Here is a 21,603-nt window from a genome sequence, read left to right on the forward strand (position 1 = left end):
AGGTGTCAAATCTTAAACCGCGTATAATCGAAACCGCATAAAATAAACCCGCATAAAACGAGGGTCTATATTAGATCTCTGTCCCGCGGACACCTCTCTACTGCAGACAAAAAAATCTGTCTGCATTAGAGGGGTCTTACTGTATATTGTAATTTTTTCATTAATAACACACAAAAAAGATCAGATTAAATATTTTTATTTTAAAATAAAATAGGTTCTTAATACTAAATTTACTTCATAAAACGTTTCCTAAAATTTAAAACTATATCTTGAAAAGGTTGTCTGCTGTCATGTGCTGTCATTGGTATTCTCAAGACCTTTCGAGCTTTAGGCATGAGGAGGAACAAGTTTTGACAAAATCCAAATGTACTTGAACATAACCAATAAAAACTCACACTCTATAAAAGAAAAGAAGATTATATAATTTATCTTATTTTAACATAATTCTAACACAATAAACAACCATTCTAAACAAATTATTTTCAACTAAAGTTTAATTTACAGGTATGGAAAAAAAATTTAACCCTCCCTTTTAGTATGTTAGTTTCAATGATGAGTCAAAAGTAAAGTCCATTTTTTCTGGTATGACGTAAGGTGTTTTCGCAAACAATTTAATTTGTAAGCTTATATTATAAAATATCAGCAATAAATAGTAATTTTATAAATCTAAATTTGTAAATAACATTTTTTCTGGTATAACGTAAGATTTTTTCGCAAACAATTTAGTTTGAAACCTGATAAGAAATATCAGCAATAAATAGTAATTTTATAAAACTAAATTTGTAGACAACATTCTTTCTGGTATAACATAAGGTTTCTTCGCAAACTATTTAAGGGCCGCAAGTCCACACTAGAAGAGATACATTTCACTGATTTACAGTTCAATCAGCTCATAACCCCCAGAACAATAGGATTTAGTCTGTAGACACTCCAAGCACCTTAGAAAGTGTTAAACATCGCCAAAATCCGAAGTCAGGCTTTGTCTGTGATGGAATCAGCACAAATGACAAAAAATCTCTGGTTTTTTGTGGACGAGGGCCATAAAATAAACCAAAAAGTATACCAGAAGGACATTTCAGAAGCTGTTGTACTTCAGCACAGCAATATAGAGTGGACATTTCAATTTGACTCCACACCAGTTCATACGGCCAAAAAGACAAGAGTGGTGCAAGGCGCATTGTTTTTGACATGATATCATCTTTCGAGTGGATGCTCTACTCATTAGACCTTAATCCCATTTATTACTGTATGGCCTGTTTTAGAGTCAAAGGTCTACCCTAAACTACACATAAGCTTGGACTCTCTAAACCAATTGCTTTATTGGGAATAGGTTTGAATATAGGACTTGCGGCCCTCGAATGAAAATTTGAATAAGCAGTTGCGCCTGTGCAAAACTGCAAAAGGCGGCCAGTTTGATATCAATTAATTCATTGATTGCTAAAGGTCTTCGCACATTATTATTTTTTGTGTTTTGTTATTTATTTTTAATTTAGTTACATAGAAAATTGCTTGCCCGGGTTTTTTTGCCGCACCATGTACATTTAGTTTGCACAGTCAGTAGAAATAGTTCTCTGTTTAAAGTTTTGCTTGTTTGTTTTATGAAGAAGGAAAATATATTCTTCACTAAAGATATTGGTTTAATTTTCTTTACAAAAAGTATTAAAAGTTTTTTGATCTATATGCAAATCATATTATCATACAGCAAATTGTATTATCAAAGTTAGACAGTATTTATACAGTATACAAGGTACAGTATACAAGGAGGAGATGGGGGGAGTTAACTGCATCAGAATTTAAGTTTGAGAAATATCTAATCACTTTTTGCTGAAAATTTCAATTAAAACTTCCTGAAAAGTTAAAAAAAATTCATTTTTTCAATTTTTCCGAAGTGGAAATTAACTCTTTCGGAAAAAAAAAACAATTTTTTTTCCCGAAATTTTCCGTTTTTATTCCCCGCCTGTTTTCAACTGTAATCAAGACTTATGGATATTATTCAGCACCTATTTACCTTTTTACAGAAGTTAATAAGACCTCATTTAGAATATGCAGTTCAATTTTGGTTTCTTTATCTTAAGGAAGTTATGAACCCTATACTTGCATAGCACATTTACAAATGAAAACTGCAATAGATGATAGTAAATGCTCAGAGGTTTTCCTTTAAACATTTTAATATGAACTTTTATTCAATATTTTGTTCATTATCAAATATCATCTCAAAGAATCTGCACATAAATGAATCCAAGTATTATTACAACTTGATACAATTTAATTTTATTTCATTTATTTATGTATTTTTTGTAATTTATTCAAGTGTATAAAAGCAAATACAAAAACTTAGAAAAAATAGGACCATTAAATGGAAAATGTTTTTAAGTGTGTTTGAAATTCTTCACTTCTCAAAATTAGTGCAAACATATATCTGTGCCCAATAAAGGGCACCACTATGATTTTTTTTCTTCCCAAATCAAAACATTGAATTTTATGCTATCTTTTTAGAGACGTAAAACATTAACGTTTTGATTAAAAAATATTTCATTTTTTAGTTCATAAATGACAATTCAGTAACACACACAAAAGAAAAACTTAAAATTCATCTAATGCCTAATTTTGTTTTTGTGATTTAGTGTTCTTTATACCTCCCATTACAGATATATTTTTTAAAAAAGAGAGAAAAAAAAAAGAATATAAAAACACATACAAGGCATTAAAAGTTAAACAGATAAAAATGGATATCATTTTTACACTGATGCTATTGTCATTTTGTCTTTATTTTTTCTCACAAGAGTTACTTGTAGTTTTTACTTTGTGCAGAATTAAAGAACAGAATTTAATAATAACACAAATAACTCAAAACAAATACTTACACATGGATTAACAATAGCAGCAGCTCCAATAGCTATAATGAGTACTCGAGTAACATTTACTAGGATTTTTTGCAACCTTGTTTCTTTATTGACTTGCCGTAAAGAATGCATCTAAAATTTGAAAAATAACAAATGAAATGAAATGAAATGAAATGAAGAAGATGCTGAAAAAATAATTACTTTGTAATTATATTTAAACAATCCACATTACTACAATTACAATGTATTGCACATTTTCTATTTCTTTAATAACAACTACTGTTGATTGCTCACATCCTAATAAACAGGAAGCATTGGTGCAGCCAAAATTTTCTCTTTGGGTTTGTTAACTCTCGTTTTTTGCTTATAAGAAATCCAAAACTTCTTCTAGGGTAATTTGTCATATAGTCTGAACATGTATGTACATTAACATACTACGATTACCAATGTGGCTAAAAACTAAAGGTTCTGTAAGAAGTTACTCTCCAACCAAAGTCCTGGCTCTAGGGTGGAGTAAGCTTCCCCACTCTGGGAACCCTTTGCACGAGGGTAGCAACTCAGGGCCATAACCAGAAAATAATTTCGGGGAGGGTTTAAAAACTTTCATGCAGAGATTTGCAGAAGGTAGTACATTATTGAAAACCAGCCTTGACTCACTAAAATTAGTAATAATGAACAATATCTACATAATACAAATTTCACTGTAAAATCAGTATAAGAAAAAAGAAACATTAAGCATATACATTTTAATGACATTTCTCTTCGAAAAATATTTATACTGAATATTAAGAATAAAACCATTTAAAGAAATATTACATGTTTCATATAAATAATATCAACGTATATGAATTTTCCTCCTTGCTTTAATTTATATGTTAATAAACAAATCAAGTTTAAGCGTACCTCAGTTTATTAAAAAAGGTTCCAATAGAAAGTTGTCGTTTCATTTTGATATTTCATACCACAAGAATATTTGAATTAAATTTAGCTAGTTTTAGAGAGAAATAGTACTGTAAATATACTGATTGATCTCTGTTTAAGACTGATTGCACCTCGAACTTGAGAACAAGAAAAACACATCTACTAGAAAAAAAAAGTTTTGCCTCAGATAGCCTCGACAAAAGACTATTTCAGATGGAAATTCTTTAACACATTTATTTGTTTTTGTTTCCAATGCTTTTAGAAGCAATTTAGGCACAAGAACAATTCAAAAATGCTTCAATTATTTTCCTCCGCCTAGATTGAGATCCTGATACGAGGGTAGTCTGAATCAGAAATACAAATGCCAGACATTTGACCAACAATCCATCATTATACATTCATGGCGCCATCGTAATATTGATGCCAGTTACCTGCAGTCGGTGCTGACTTTGCTAACTTGTTTTGAATGGCTTCATATTGAACTGACTTTCGATAAATTCTACACATTTTCAGGGGGGGGGGACCCTAAGACCCCCCCCCCCTTGTATACGGCTCTGTTGCAACTTGTGGGGATGGCAAATCCACAACATTTCAGTTCGTTTTTCGTTGAAACTTGATGTAAAACTAGAAGGATGATAAGTGAAGGCGTCAGTTTTCAGATTTGCCTCAGTTTGAAAAAAAATCAAAGATCCGGCATTGCCCCCACCTAGAACGTTCCTTGACGGAAAGAAATAAAATTGCCAGTTTGTTTTTTTTTCCCCGTATCTTTTGAATTATAAAGCAACTTTTCATGCTAAAAGAAGAAAAAGTTGCCGATTTTACAAAGTGTAAGTCAACAAAAAAAATATCACTTATAAAACTTGTTGCATTAATATTTTCAGTAGACTCAATTAAAAAAAAAAAAAAAAAAAAACTATAGAGCACTGAATAATGTGCTTTATTATTACAAAACGTTTTTAAAAACGTGGTATTGGTACAAGTAACAATTTAATGCTTTTTTAATTGTAAGTGTGCATGAAAGTCAGTTTCAGGGTTGATGCATGATGGGCCTCAAAGCAGAATACTACTAAATTTGCGACGTACGTTGCAGAACAGATGCCTGAGCTGCAGAACAATTCTGTTTAAATGTGAAAGGAAAAGTGATACATTTTTTGGAAAAATTCTGCAAATTTCAGGGAAATTTCTGCAGAAACCGTGGTGCAGAAAATCAACAGAAATCGCGGTGCAGAAAATCAACAGAAATCGCGGTGCAGAAAATCTGTAGAAACTGCAAATTTTCTACAAATACCTTCCAACTCAAGATAGAATTTTGCAGAAATTCTGCAGAGAATTTTGCAGAAATTCTGCAGATTTCTTAAAATTAGAAGAAAATCTAAAATTCTCGCAAATTACGATAATTTGGGGGAAAACTCGCGATGTTGAATTCGATAAGTCCTTTGTAGAACTTTCACGATCGATCTTCATCCACTGCAATTTCGGTCATACACGTATGTTTTGGAAATATGCCAACCCTGAAACATGTCCATCGCCGGAAATTGCGTGTCTTGTTTGAGATTTCAATCCCTTTGCATCCAGAAAATATTTCAATTATTTAGAAAGTTTTGAAGTGTTTTATTATATGCAACCCGAACTCGACTCATTTTATTCATTATTTTAGTAATTTATTTATTTAGGAACATTATTTTAATTGCTCCTTCATGCCATGTAAAATTAACCAAAAAAAAAATGTGGTTGCCACCTAGGTTCGGATTTTTATAAAATTTTGCATCTTTGCTCTGTCTATGTATTTTAGAAATCAAACAAACTATTTTTGGGGAATCTCAATCGGTTTAGGTTTGACACCTTGTTAAAATTTTTTCGATTTTATAGTTTTCATGATCAACTAATTTTCCAAATTCAGTGCTCTTTAGTTAGCCATTTGATTGAAAGCAGTGATGTGTCCAGAAATATCTCATTTCCACAGAAATAAACAGCAACAGTCCAGTTAAAAAATAAAAAAAATAAAAACTCCGATAGGAAACGATTTTGATTTTTGGTACCCAATTTGTGGAAAATGTCACGTTTTTTCGCGTACAATGCTTGAAGTACTTGCAGAACAATTTTGGTCAAATGATTTTACGTTGCAGAACATTCTAAAGTATTCTGCTATGGGGATGATGGGTTGAAGACTGAATATTTTACAGTGCTAGGACTGAATGTAGTGCTTTTTGCTTTCCATGTTTTCCGTACTGCCCATGGAAGAAGGATAAAATTAAAAGACTCTGATTACAGGTACTTTGCAGTTTCGAATAATCTATCTGTCTCACATTGTTATGATCATTATTATTTATTTATTTTAAAATTTCATCAAATATTTAAAAAATATAAGTATGCATTTTGAGGTTTGTGTTTTTTTTCTTTAACATGTATTAACTCACTGGTAACAAACTGAACTCCTCTGAAAAATATCCATTAATTATAAAGCACCTTAAAAATAGAACATTTCTAAAATTCATTATCTGTTACGACCATTACTAAATGGTTATAAGAAAAATTAAAATAAACAACAATACCAGCAAGAAATAAATGAATACCTTGGAGCTGAACTATAAATGATGATAAAACAACATTATAGTGCACAAATTTTCAAAATAATTATGGACATGTGTTTTGAAGTTACAAGGAACTAATTTTTCATATACAAGATTTGAGCTTTTGGATAAAAAGACATCTAATTGCATATAATGCGTTTTTTTGTCACAAGGGACTGATTTTTTAAACAGATGTGAGCTTATTGCAGAAAAGACACATTATTGCTGATGTGTGTTTCGGAGTAGTAAAAAAAAATGCAAGATTCTCAATGGAAGAAATTGGAGCTTATAGATGAAAAGCCCTCCTAGATGTCTTCTAATTCATTAACTTACATCTCTTGCATCGGAAAAGAGGTTCCTTGTAACCCCGGAACACGCCTCTGCAATTTATTTGCAAATTTGGGAATTATAACATTGTTTAATAATCATTAACAATAAATACCGAAAGTTGTATTAAATTCATTTTGAGCAGTTGGTTACAAAACGATCTTATGCACAAGAATATGTTACACACAAAATTTGGATAACCTAGTCACTAATTTAAATTATACAAGGAAAATATAAAACACAATACGTATCTGAAGCACCAATATAATTGCACCTTCAAAAAAATTTTGAAAATCAATTACAGCAAAAACCTATTTTTAATTTTATAAATAATAATATTTCATATTAATGTTTTTTCAATATACAGTTGAACTCTCTTAATACTATCACATTAAATACGAAATCATGGCTGAAATGAACATGCTGTTGGTTAAGTTTGGTTTGTCATCTAATTAGATCAAAAATGTATATTACGCATATTAAATTGAAAATCCCGGCTAAGATGAATAAAAATTTCTGACCTCTTTACTCAAAATGTTTGTGGTTGAATACGGTAATTTTCTTTTTTAGAAATTATTCATCATTTTGTTAGGTAGTAGAAGTCCCATTGTGTATCTAAAATATTAAATATTTTTCATACAACATAAAGTCCTAACATTTGTTTACCTGTTGATATTTCAATTTACTCAGAGATAAAACAGTTTGTCTTACATAGTGGATTACATTGTATTCCACGATTGTATTCCATTACTTTGTATTCCACGATTGTTGATTATCATCTTCCTTTTTCAATATTTTTCAAACACATTCTTTTATAAGAAAAAAGTGATTTTTTTCTGAATGTACTAATGTTTGATTACAATGTGTGTATTAGTAGTAATATTTTTTTAAATATAAGTAATCATTTCCCTGTTTTCTCATTGTATCTCTCATTCATGGCTGTTACCAATAATTTCCTAGATTTTTGACATTTCATATTAATAACTATACATAAAGGTATATTTATGAAACCAATTTCGTGTTTTGTCAATAAATAAGTTCATAGAACAACCAGCTCTTATTTTTTACTTTACCTCTGTAAGAATTACATTAACAGCTACCAAAAGTAGAGGGATGAAAATTGGATCAGGAACTGTTAAATCTGTGAACCACAGAGTGCCTTCGTTTTTTAATTCAAAATGTACTACTTCAGCGCCTGAAATAAATAAATCAGATTTTTAAGAAATATTTATGCATTCAATTTTAATAGGAATTCAAGCATTCATGTAGTAAAAATGAATATCATTCTTCAGAAATAAGTAAATAAACAAAAGAAAAAACGGAAAAAATTATCAGGGCATTTAAAGAACAGTACAAATGCCAACGTTGATAGCCACGGTGAAAGGATTTTTTCTAGTTACTTAAATGGAAAGAAAAAATATGTGAGAAAAAACTGAATTAAAAACAAATATATCAATAATATGATGTAAAACTACTTAGGTATTATATGATAAAATTGCTTAATGTAAACAAATAGCTTCTAAAACTTTTTCCTTGTGGACCACAAAAAAATCTTTTAAAAGACTGGCTTCTAATCTATGAGTTCCATGAATTACTTTCCCTATTTTCAAGATTAAAATTATTTTCGTGCTCATTAGTATGCAATGGGTGTTCATCATCTTTCCTTTCTTGACGTGCACTATGTGGCAAAAGAGATCCTTGCAATAATATCATATCGATAAGTACAAGCCCCCAAACCCTAGCAGGAGGTTACATCACTAAGCATTAGTTTAATACGCAGAATGGAGATTTTTTTCTGTTCTGTAGGTCATTTTATTAAAATTATTTTTGAAAAAGGTTGATGAATTATATACATTAAAACTAAATGTCTTTGACGCCTAGATAGTTGCCTTTTTTGCACAGTTCCCATTTTATACCCTTCCCTTTTTTACAACAAGAAGGTGCTTTTGATATCAACTTAAATAAATATGGCAGCAGCATAAAGGTTATTTTAATTTGCACATACACACACACAAACATATTGTTTTATTATTGATACACAGATATGCATCGACATATAGTGTAACTCACAACAATCTAAGAAGTGCAGACATGTTAGGGAGTTTCAAGGAACCTCATTTTCAATGCAGAAAAATGTGCATGTTCAAAACGAGGTTCCTTGAAGCATCAAAACATGTGTCTGCAATTTCTGGCAAATGTGTTCTTTTACATTGTATTTCTCACAATTACTTTGTAGCACAAAGGTTTCTTATTGTACGGGAAGGTGGGGCACCTTGGGACATGGCCTCCCACCGTGGGACACCATAAATTTCAGCTTTAATTTTGCAAACAGAAATTAGTTCTCTTAGGACATCATCAATGACAGCAGGATCTACTCTTCAGTGTACTTTGGAATTTCTCACATGAACAGGAAAAGACAGATCTAATCTTTTTTTTGTTTTGAAAGGTTTGGAGTTACATTTATAGGTGGTTTCATTGTTATAATTTTTAAGTAGGAAATGAAATAATTTCAATCAGAGCATGTGGGAATTGAAACATGTTCTTTCATAAATAATTAAAATAATATCATAAAAAAATTAAAATATATTGTGCAGCAAATTTTAAAAAGTCCGTATACAACGATCTAAGTGGGGTAGGTTGGGACACACAGTGGTAGGGCACATTGGGACACTGTCCCAAGCTGCTCCACCAATGTGCAGTTCAGAAAAAGCCTATTTCATTGTACTTAATAAATCTGATTGGTTTAAATGATCTAAAATTGAGAAAATAGCTACTGTTTTACAGAAAATTGGTAAAGTGTTAAAAAAATTAAAGTAACAGGAATGATGAGATCTAGAAAAGAAAATAGGAAGTTCCTTGCTGTTGATGGGTCTGTTGTTGAAACAACAGTAGAAAATGTTATTAGAAATAAGATTTCAATTATTTAAGACGACAATTATCAGGATTATTGTGGTGTCCCAAGGTGCCCTGGCAGGTTGGGAAGTTGCAATGACTTTTTAATTTTTTTTATGAAAATTTAATTTGACAAAATAAAGGAGTAAAAGAAACTTTAATTGAAGCAAAAATGTCTAAATTGCATGTTCAGCTAAGTTTGGTGAAAATTGGTTTGAAAATAAAATTTCTAAAAATAATTATATAAAAAGTGTCCCAAGGTGCCCCACCTTCCCCTAGATTTATTTCAAACTTGAAATGAAATGATAGCAAAAGTTTCTATGTTACAGATTCTTAAGCTATGTTTACTTATTAGGAAAACGATAGCCATCCCCCACAAACCAAATATTTGTAAAATTATTAACCAATACAATTTCTAGTTCATTGTGCATTCCCACATCAATTTTTCTGGGCGTATACACACAGTGACCCATTATGCACAATATGTGCATGCCATTATATACATAACATGTCTAAAAAGTGTTTGAGAGTATACGGCATGCATGGAGTATACCCTATGGAACACCCCTGATTGGTTATACCTTTCGCTGATTGACAGTTTGTGAAATGCAGCTGGCCATTGCCAAATGAGTGTACACAATTGGTTTTAACAATTAGAATGCTAGTAAATTAGAGCTCTGTTTTTTAAAGCAATGCATCAAAGAATAACATACTAAGAATTAGTCAGGGTCTGTTGGGTAAAAAGGGCTAAAAAGCAAAGAAAAAATAAAGTTTTCTCATAAACTTATTAAAAACAGGGCTACATCAGCAAAGCTTTTTTCCTGTATGTCAACTTCCATTTTCTTAGACCTTACTGTTTTCCTTGGAAGTGCCTCACAAGCAAACACATCTTTTTAAAACATATTTATAGATAATAATTATATATATTATTAATAATAATAATTATGTACATTATTAATAATTATGTAGAAACACTGCTCTATGGCTCGAAAACATGGACCATGAACTCCCAGACAACAAACAGAATTCAGAAGGCAGAGATGCGATTTCTCCGAGCGGTAAAACATTGCACCACTGTAGACAAAATAAGAAGCGAAGATATACGAAAAAATTACAGATTTACAGCTTTAACGGAAAAATTACTGATTATCATATCAAATGGAGAGACCACGTACGAAGAATGCCGGGTGGAAGACTACCAAGGGCCGTATACTACTATCAACCCAAAGGCAAACGAGACCGCAGTCGACTTTAAAGCGGTGGACAGACCAGGAAGCCGGAACAGGCTAAAAGCCTAATCCATGCAGATGGGGGTGAGCTGGTAGGTCCTCGTCCTGCCCCTGGATAGCTGTTTTTGTTAACGGTGAACTGAACGCCAGCACTCCGTTTGGTGACCGGAGCAGAATAGTCCCAACGTAGTCCATGCGTGTTGTAAAAAGCGACTAAAATGGATACCCAATCTAAGGTGTGAGGCACCGTGCTGATGGATGAATGGCATCTGGGTTTTCTAATGTCTCAAACGGTCCCCTCGAGGAACCAGGCGAAACCTCGTTGTATCCAGCCTTGCACCTGTACAGGGAGGCTATGCGGGTGTCGACATTTTTTCACCTCCCAGTTCTCAGGTTCTCTTATGGATGATTCAATTACAAATAAAGAAACAAAAAATGATTTGGAAAATAAAAACAACAAAAAAAATGAAGGGTTGGGTTCTTCTGCTGAAGGTACTCCATCAGCCTGTGAAATGGCTCCTATGGAGCTGGATCCTGGCGCAAAAGGTGCAACAAGCAACCTTGCTGTTGGAGGTGGTAAGGATGCAGTTCTGAAATCTGCCAACTCTGCAGTAGGGGGGCAGGGTGCACCTTCAAAATCACAAAAGCGCAACATGCGCAGACAAAAGAAAAGAAAGCAAGCATGGGAGCGGAAAGCTACTGGGCCAACCATTCCTGAGAAGGTTGGCGGAACCAAACAGCTTTGGTCGGAGGTTTCAACCCCTTCTCCTGCTCAAACTACCACAGCTAAAAGAGTGAGGACAGGTCACTTGCCGACCTATGCCCAGGCAGCAAGTATGTTTAAGATGGCTGTCATTAGAGAAACCTATCCAAGGGAGAGGTTATCCCAAAATGAGGCGGAGAGGATCCAACTCGAAATCCTCAAAAGAACGGATCTGATCCCCACTGGGGAGCATACGCCAAAAATCCAAAGGGCTGTCGCACATGCTGGTGCATTGATTGTCCATTGTGACGATACTGAAACCACTGTGTGGCTCCGGAACATACTCAATGGCAATGTTGAAGTTGTTGGTGGCACTGCACTAAAGGTTGTCTGGGCTAATGAGTTACCAAAGCCTATTAAAGTTGCCTTCAAAACCAAGGATGTCTTTACTAGAGATGCAGGAGTGTTGCTTAAAAGAATCAACAGATTAAACCCTGAGTCGAAATCTGAGGAGTGGCGTTTCATCCACAAAGTGGAGGAACAATACACCATAAGATGGATCTTTGAGGTTGATCTGGAGTCTGCTGAAGCAATCAAAAATGCTGATTATGGAGCCTATACTGGCCTTGATCGTGATACTTTCAAGATTCTGAGTGATCCCAATGTCAAGACCGGTGTGGCTCAGGTGGAGCAGGCTTCTACATCAAAGGAGCAGGGTCCCCCTTCACAGGAGGAAACCCCAAAGGTAAGCAGCTCTGAAGAAGAGAGTACTATGCTCTCTCTTAGTATGTTAGAAATTGACTCTGACTCTGATGAGACTCTCACGCCTACTTCGCCTATGTCGCAGGATGAGACTTTATCTGAGGCTAAAGGGGTGGTGGCTGTTAAGCCTCCTTAGTATTTATTGGGCTTTTGCCCCTTCTCTCTTTTTTTTGCTCTGTTATGATTAGGGGCATTAAAATAGCATTAGTATGGCTGTATTAGGACAACGCCTACTGCTGCGCTGGAACTACTTCTAGGTTTATGTCCGCTCCATATGCGGATTGAAGCTGAAGCTTTCTTGTGTATGGAGAGGCTTAAACGCTCAAATCAATGGAAAGCCTACTCTTGTTACCTTTCCTGGAAGTACTTTGATGAGGATGTACTTACTCATCCTCTTTCTGGCCTGCCAAGTGACTACATGCTTGGCGAGTATGCTTTTGATAAGCCATATCAGGTTATCTTTCCTTCTAGGAGTGACTGGAGGGATGTTACCTTATCTCATGGTAAAGATTGCACTCTCTGGTACACCGATGGTTCTAAGATGAATGAAAGGACTGGGGCTGGGGCTTTTTGTCCCGGTGATGGTATTGAATATTCCTGTCCTGTGGGCAAGTTTACTTCTGTTTTTCAGGCTGAAATTCATGCTATCCTGGTGTGTTGTGGTATTTGCCTGAGTCGTGGCTATAGAGACTGTTGTGTTCATATATGCTCCGATAGTCAGGCTGCCTTAAACGCACTCAAGAAGGTTGTTATGACATCCCACATCGTTTGGGAGTGCTATAATTTGCTCTGCAATCTTGCAAAGCTGAACAAGGTTACCCTTTGCTGGGTACCTGGACATTCTGGAGTGCAGGGAAATTGAAAAGGCCGACTATCTTGTCGGAATGGTTCTGATATCCCTTTTGTTGACCCTGAGCCAGCACTTGGGATTTCGAAAAATCTTATTAGAACTGCTGTTTTTTATATTTTTGGTAAAAAACAGTATAATAACTGGCGCAACCTTGATGGACAGCGGCAGGCGAAAGAACTTAATAGAGGTTGCCCTAGTATTAGGGCAAAGGAGCTCTTAAGACTGAACAGCGTCAGAAGAGCTATTGGCCTCCTTACTGGTCACTGTACCTTGAAGCGGCATCTTACTATTATGGGCGTCACTGATGACCCAATTTGTAGAGGTTGTCGCTTTCATGAGGAAACTGTTGCACATATTCTGTGTGATTGTGATACCTTTTCTGCCTATAGGTTTGAACACCTTGGCCGCCACTTACTTGATCTTTGGGAAATCTATGATATTGCCATTAAATGCCTGCTAATCTTTGCTACAGCTACTGGTTTTTTTTAAGGTTTTTGTTTGGGGTTTAGTACAATAGACCTCTGGTTGCAGTGCTTGGCTCTGCTGAGCCCCCCCTCTCCTTCATTTCATTTCATTCGATCCATGAAGATGATGATTATAATTATGTACAAAATTTTTACTGCTGCACTATATCAATTATTACAGTATTTCATTGTTGGAATTTTAATATGAACAAAAGAATTGAATCAAATACTTTTTTAACATAATCTAAAATACCTGGAAAACTAATAGGTGCATAAGTTAAGTTTCTCAATGAAATAGAAAAACATATCCAAACAGGAACTTGAAGTAAAGCTAAAAGAACTGTTTTGAAAGGATGACAGTTATCCCGCAACATGAATTTCTGATAATAGTCATGCATCTAAAAAAAGACAAAATAAATGCAAGTGAAAAAAGATGAAAAATATTGAAGTTTGTCAGATTGTTTTAAGAAAGTACAAAAAATTATAGATAATAAACTAATGTTAAATTTATATTAGAGAAGCAATATGAGCAAAAATGTGTTGCCTTTTTTTATTTAGGCAACACATTAATTTATTTTATTTGTTAAATAAAAAATTACAACTTTTGAACAAAACACTAGTATGAAGACAACAAATTTCACAAGGACAGATAATTTATTACTCAACAAGATTATTTTCGGCATCCCCTCAGTTTTTATTTTAACTCAAGCATCCTCCAAGTTTTCAAGTGATATCACCTTTTTGATTTCAATGAGTTTTATGTTAGAATCTGCAAATGTCCTCCCACTCCCAACCTTCTTTTCCCAGTACAACACCACTGTACATAATTTTAGGTACAAATGAGTCTGGAGCTCTGTCACCAAGAAATTTCTAGAAATTGCAGTCCTCAAAATGCAGTTTTTGATTATCCTTGGTTGCCGTAAAAGTGGTCATGACTACGCTTGCCAGATGATCCGGTGTCCCGGCCAGTTAACTTCACATCCCAGTAAAAAAATTAATTTGATTATAGATGACAAAAAAGTCTAAATAATTAACTGTGAAGGATTATTTAAAATAATTACTTCGTCATTTGCAACATTGACATGTAAAATTAATATCAAATTAACTTGTGAAGATTTTTATAACAAGATTAAAACCAAAAAAGTTTTTTAAAAAAAGTTCTAGGGCCATTTTGCAGTATTTTGGACAAATATAGAGTCTGTAACATGACACTTCGTTTGCCATAACTACAGTCAATTCGCGATAACTCGAAGTTTTCATCAAGTTCTGATCCCTTTGTCTTAAATTACGTGCTAATTATGCTCCATATCTCGAAGTTAACTTCCTTAACTCAAAGTTTTTTTAAAGATGACTTGAAATTTATTTTGAAAGAACAAAAAAAAAAATTCAAGTGAATATGAGAGAAAAATATATTCACCTTCACTTGCAACTCCTGAAAAATGGACCTCTAAAGCAAGAAGAACACCTATTGAGCCAATGTGCGATAAAGGAGTTACACATGCGGAAATGAGTATAGCTTGTTTTCTTTTGTTGAATATTGTTTACACTTCAACATGTTGCTGGACTACGAACCTGCTTTTAAGCTGTCAAGTTGCCAAGTCAATTTATAGTACCTTTTCTCAAAGGCAGACCTAAGATGCGTTCCCCTTCATTTTTTAATTCAATCAATTGCCGATAAATTCCTGAGAGTGAGAGAGATAGAGTTTTCTTTAGATGTCTAAGCAAAAGCTAAAAACCTTGGATTTAGAAAGTAAAGTAAATTTTATTTATAACATTGAAAGGAATCCAAAGCTCAAAAAGAAAGATAATGCATTGAAACATGGCTCCAAATACTCTGTCAATGATATTAAAAGAGAAACTTCAAAAGCGGCACGAATCCATGAATCCGAATTTGAAAAGAATGAAGATGTGCACCTTTCATGAAGTAGAATCAGCTCTTTTCAAGTGGCTCCAGCAGTATCGATTTCAAGATCATGCCATTTAATAAGGAGATATTTGCTGCATGAGAAAGCATCGAATTTTGCTATATTACTGAACATAGAAAATTTCCACGCCAGTGCTGGATGGCTGGAGAAGTTCAAGACCAGACACAACTTTGTCTTCAGAACTCTTCAGGGAGAAATTGTGCATATTGTGCTTAAAAAATTTTAAGTTCTGTAATTTTGTCTGTTACATGTACATATTAATTAAAATATTCGATGGTTTTTCATATTAAAATGTTGAAAACCGAAACTAGAGGTAAGTCGAACTTCCAATAAGTCGAATTTTTTCGTCGGTCCCTTTAGATTCCAGTTATCGAGAATTGACAGTATATAATTTACTGTTTGATCAGCACATTATTTTAATTTGAGTTTGTGTGCAGGGAGGACAAACTCAAAATAAGATAATGTGCTAGTCAAACAGTAAATTAAATAGTTATTGCAAAATAAGTCTTGTTACGGACTCTACATAATTGTCCAAAATACTGTGAAATGACCCTCTAGCCAATGAAAAAAACATAATATTGTTGAAATTTTTATTTCTTATTCAAAGCGTTTCTTTTTACTTAATTAATTTATAATTATTAACGTTTAAGAACCAAATTGTTAAAATTTATCTGCTTGCGCCATTTATTATTACCCCTGGTTTAGGTTCATAATAAGTAGCCATTTATTCATAACATTTACACTGAATTACCACCTAAAACACTGAAAATCAGCCAAGGGTGTGTACCCTTTTAAATAGTTACAGCTCTGCAGGGGGGGAGGGGGCTTTCCGGTGTCCCAGTTGAACATTTTAAAAATCTGGCAAGCCTAGTCATGACCCCATGATTCATCTGTTTGCTTGGGTAATAGTGATCCCAGAAATAAAACGACTTACAATTATAAGCAGAGTATGACTACAAGGAGAAAAGTATCAACTCAATACAGGCTCTAAGTACAAGAATAAAAAAAAAAAGAAAAGAAACTGAGATGGCCTACAGTTTATTATTGTACATCCTATAAAAGTACAAAGCATGTGACCATTTCCTGAGGGTATACAATTAAACTCTCTTAATATGACCACCGTTAACACAAAATCCCGGCAAAAATGAGCATTTCGTTAACTACATTTGGTTTACTATTTAATACCGTTAAAAATATTGCGCATGACGAATTAAAATAAAAGTTCAGGTTAAGACAAACAAACTTTCTGGCCTCTTCTCTTAGTCTCTCCTAGAACATCAATAAGGTACATTATTTTGTGTTCAAAACCAGCCTAGTTTTTTCTGATTCATAAAAGAAACTCTGTAATACAGTAAAACCCCTCCTAACGGACACCCCTCTTATGTGGACAATTTTTAATACTCCAGTTTCAATGCAAATAATGTTATTAAACCCCTGTCCTGTGGACACCTCTCTATTGCGGAAAAAAAATTGTCCCGTTAGTATCCGCATTAGAGGGATTTTACTGTATTTATCCTGACAATCATGTGTGTTTTATAAATCAAATGCTGCTTTTTCTGGTAACCCTTAAAAAACTATTGATGGGGGGCACAAAAAGAAAAGCACTATCAGTTCTTAAAAGTGCAGAAGTCATAAATGAGTTGCAATGTATTATAATGTATACCTAACGTATAAGTTGCACCTACACAGTTAATTTGTACCCATGCAGTATCCAAACCGTGTTACACAAGACATTTAAAAAACAAAAATAAAAATTCAGTGCATTGAACAAAAATAAAATTCAGTCTTTTAAAATTTGTTTAATGTCAAAACTGTGTGGTATTGAATTTCAGTTTTATATCGTGTTTTGTCAAATTTGTCACATAATAGTTTCAAATTTCGAACAGTGTTACATGAGGGACGCCTGCATATGCATTTTTTGTTCCCATTTTACTTATTGATGGATGTTACAAATAATGGCTAATATGTGCAAATGTATTAGTCATTACTTTCACATTAGCCAAACTCAATTGTTTTTCTGATTTTTAATGCATAAAATAAACTTGCAAAAACAGTATCTTTGCTTATTATTGTTATTGGCAAAAGATGAAACTCCAGCATTCTGTAAAATTCCTAGGCATTGTATGTGATGATGGATATTTTCGAACAAAATATGAAATATGAGAATTGTTACATACTTTTCCTGTAGTATGTAGGCATTCTATAGAATGACAAATAGGCAAAGTATGAAAAAAGTTCCTGATAAATAAAGTTTTTAAGAAAATGACATAGATTCCTCAAAAATGCAAATGTTGTACTGAAAAATAACGAGAGTGCCAGTAAAACAAACAATTCAAGATACATAACGAAAAATGAAAGTTGCGCAAAATAAAATTGTCTCACTTATTAAGGTAAACAAAATTTTCATATTTAAATGTTAAAAAAAAAACCCTTAAATTACAATCAACCAACCTGTTGTACCACAGTGAGCTTGAATGATATTTTAATTTAAGCTATGCTAAACTTAAGATAATTTAAGAATCAAAGATGTATTTCTTACTTTGTTGTTTGGCATAACCGTAAAATGCAGGCCCTTAATTATGGAACGAGTCAGGAGAGAGTATAAACCCTTTACCCCCCCCCCCGGGAAAATCCAAAAATGGACCTGGTGGTAGAATGCCTAAGAAAAGTGAAATCTGAATGATTTCATACTTTGCTGGCTAGTTTCAGGCATTATATACAATGCCAAAGCCTGTATAGAATGCTGTAGTTCAAGCTTTTCAAAAAATTTTGAATAATGATTTACATTCAGCAAAAGCAAAAAACTATCGGCTCTCCTCTGATATGCCCCCCTCTTGGCGAGATTTTAATTTTTCGCTCGATACGAAAATCGCCAATAAGGCGATAACTTGGCAACCCTGGTTTTGCAACTTGAATGCTGGAAAGTAGTTTCTCGAAGTCTGTCTTTTTGCACGTGTCTCTGTGGTAGGAGGTAGGTGCTCATATGTTCCGCTCTTAGAGAGATTTTAAGTTGAATACTCTAAAATAAAGTTTCAATTCAAACTTTATTTTAGAGTATTCTTTTTCTTGTTGTTTTTTAATGTTAATTTAGTTGAATTTTCTATTTTAATTATGAGTTCGATTTGTGATGTTGTCCAAATGTATCAATTAAAATTTTTGAATGAAAAATTGTGAATACAAAAATGAGGATATGTTTGTAAAGTTTTTGGAAATAATTCGCGAAATTAATTGGGTGGAGTACAAAATACAAGTAAAATAAGGTTGTTTTTTTTGGAATTTTTTTTGTCAAAACAAACATAATTTAAATATTTTTGTAAAGTAATGATAATAAAAAATGGGATAATTTCCCTAAGAGCGGAACATATGTGCACTGCCTCACGTGAGGAAGTAAAAGAAAAGTAAAAAAGGTAAGTGAACATATTTTGAATTATTGTGTTTTTAGTGTGTTTCTGGTAGTTTGTATTTTGGTCTGGTTGGCATTTTTTTAGCACAAAAATGGCGTTAATTTCACATAAAATCTGTGACTTTATTGTATACTGAAAGGAGGAGATCTGTGATTTATATCCGACTGTGATGTATATTAAAAGTCGGAGGGATAACGGACCGAGCGGCAGCGAGGTCCTGGCGAGCCCGAGGTCTCATAGTACTTTCGTAATGAGACCGAGGCAGGGCCGGCGAGCCGAGGTCTCATTACGAAAGTACTATGAGACCGAGGGCTCGTATCCCGGAGAAACAACGGAAAAAAAATTAATGCATTAATTTCATTAAATAATTAATGACATAATTTGAATTTTTCCTGTTGGCGCTAAAAAAGCATCGCTAAGAACGATGTATGACATATGACGTCATACATAGTTTTCTTGGCGATGCTTTTTTGGCGCCAACAGGAAAAAGTCGCCAAGAGGGGGGTATATCAGATTTGTTCCAAACTATCATGTTTCACATTGCTAGATTCCAAATTAAAACAAAAACATTATGATACAGTTTTGTTACACATTATTTAAGAGGAATACTAAAGTATAAAATTTAAAAGTAAAAGATTCTCATTTGTGAACTGTTTCATTAACTTTTATCACAGAAATTACATTTGTACTACATATTTACACATTAACCAGACTGCCTCCATAATTTTATCTTTCAAATCAAAATAAAACATCATATTATGTATAAGATTATTCATCTTTAAAAGGATTTCTGACTCATTAAAATTCATACATAAAAGTTCTTTATTTTTTCCTTCAAATTTTTGTGTGAATTACTGAAAATATTAATAAAGTTTAATAATAATTTTCATAATTAGTTTTTCCTTATTAACATATTTAAAAAATAACATTCAAATAATAATACATACATTTTTCTTAAATACTCTTTTCGCAGTCTGTTCATCCCAGTGATATAAATTTTTAGCAACATTTACTTCTTTATTTAACTCTGGGGCTAATTTTCCAAGTTCAACCCTTAAGTTTGCTAATCTAGCAATGACTTGATGTTGATGGACAGCCAGCGGGAACACGATAAGGGATCTTATTCCAAAAGTACTTAGCATTATAACAGCCCACCATGGTAGACCAGATGTGTTATGAAAGTCAATCAAAAAGCTTTGAAGTGATGTTATAGGAGCAGATTCTGAGAGAGAAGTATAAAATGAACCCCAGGATGAGTTTCGACAAGTAGTAAATACAAATGATTTCTTCAGTAAAAGTACTTTCACTTCCAGGGAATTCAAAGGTGATTGATACCTTGGAAATTTATGTAAGGAAGAGCTAAGAACATTCTTCCTGACACAGCTTGAAATTCCTAACAGCAACATCTTTATTCATGGGCACCTGAAAATATACAAACTTTTAATAATGTGTGTCAGAGACATCAAGAAAAAGAATATACAGTGAAGTACCATTTATACGTTTTTGAAGAGACTGTATGAAGAAAGCGTTTAAATGAAAAAAACCTATAATAAGTATACATTGATATGAATTAGACTCTGCAGGGACCAATTTAAAAAAATGTACAATTGATAAAAACATATAAAAGAGAAATTCATAAATGGTGCTTCACTGTACATTTCATTTAGAAACCTTTTCTGAGACAAATTTAGTCAATGAGAAAAGTAAGTCAGGTAGAGAATAAATTAATTAATGATTAAATTCATTCAGGTGTTATTTATGCAGATGCACTCCAAACTAAAAATTTATGGGAGGGGAAAATTGTCAATTTTAAAAATGAAATTCTAATTTTACTGAATGATAAAATATGAAGATGCATACATATCATACATATACAACATCTAATGAGAAGAAACAGTAGACATTTTAGAAAAACTTTGTTGGTCTGCCTTGTATGTACCTAATAGAAAGTAGTAGTATGCCTCGTGCCTAATAGAAAAAGCTGGATTGATTAGAAATGTTGCATTGATTTGAAAAAAAAAACGGAAAGAAAAACTATTAAGCAAACTTGTATTACCTTAAAAATAATAATGAGTTTCTAAATTTCTTACCTTTAATTTAATTTTAAAGTTTTGCTAGTTACTTTGCATTAATTAGATTTTACTCTTTATAATAATATGGAAAAGTTGTGAAAACATTTGTAGGAAAACGATAAAATTTTTCAAGAAAACCATTTTAAAAAAAAACACTTAGTTTAAACCATGGTTTTAACCAACGTGGTTTAAACCAAACAATCCTGGGCTCAAGTCAATAAATACATTTAAGAAAACATACAGAACCTTACTAAAATGAAAAAAATGCAAAACTTGAACTCGAGTACAAATAAAATTACTGGCAGATAGCTATATACTTTGAATTAAAAAAAAAATAACGCATTTTTTAAATTTCGTTTTCAAGGAACCACTGTTTTCATAGTTGTAAACAAAAACAATTTTTCTGGATACGGTTGCAGTGAATTTGGTAGGAGGTGAATGCTATTTTTACTGTAATTGGCTGCGTTCGCACAGAGCTACCGGTTCACCGAGACAGCTATTGACGTCAGTGGTTTTTAACTGGTTGTTCATGTTCAGTAACCGATGCTCCATCGACCGCTTTTGGTTAATATCGCGGCTACTTGCGCAGGTGAAAAATATTTATTAAGGGTCGAATGTGCCAAGTTGATCAACCAATTGGC

At 33.2% G+C, this 21,603-nt stretch overlaps 1 protein-coding gene across 2 annotated transcripts; it reads right to left on the minus strand.

The window, feature by feature from the left end:
* Positions 1 to 223: 223 nt before the first annotated feature.
* LOC129222541 (cytochrome c oxidase assembly protein COX18, mitochondrial-like) lies at positions 224 to 21,354 on the minus strand. Of its 2 annotated transcripts, none has more exons than XM_054857053.1 (6): positions 21,214 to 21,354; positions 19,838 to 20,312; positions 13,815 to 13,959; positions 7,735 to 7,856; positions 2,865 to 2,975; positions 224 to 398 (listed from the first exon to the last, which is right to left on the minus strand). In XM_054857053.1, exons 2-6 carry the CDS (start codon positions 20,294 to 20,296, stop codon positions 231 to 233), a joined length of 1,005 nt encoding a protein of 334 aa, XP_054713028.1. In that variant the 5' UTR covers positions 20,297 to 20,312; positions 21,214 to 21,354; the 3' UTR covers positions 224 to 230. The 2 variants fall into 2 exon arrangements, with proteins under 2 accessions (XP_054713028.1, XP_054713027.1); XM_054857052.1 differs by having other exon boundaries at positions 20,981 to 21,354.
* Between the last annotated feature and the right edge of the window lie 249 nt (positions 21,355 to 21,603).

This window comes from Uloborus diversus, chromosome 5 (genome assembly GCF_026930045.1).
Source record: "Uloborus diversus isolate 005 chromosome 5, Udiv.v.3.1, whole genome shotgun sequence".
NCBI classification, from domain to species: domain Eukaryota; kingdom Metazoa; phylum Arthropoda; class Arachnida; order Araneae; family Uloboridae; genus Uloborus; species Uloborus diversus.

Bases quoted from the DNA above. Each gene is read 5' to 3' on its own strand.
- LOC129222541 (XM_054857053.1), bottom strand. From the start codon at position 20,296: ATGTTGCTGTTAGGAATTTCAAGCTGTGTCAGGAAGAATGTTCTTAGC. The intron at 2,976-7,734 runs GTAAAGTAAAAA...TTCAAATTTTAG, and splicing joins TTAATGTAATTCTTACAGAG to ATGCATTCTTTACGGCAAGT. The intron at 399-2,864 runs GTAAGTATTTGT...TTTCTTTTATAG, and splicing joins CTGCTATTGTTAATCCATGT to AGTGTGAGTTTTTATTGGTT.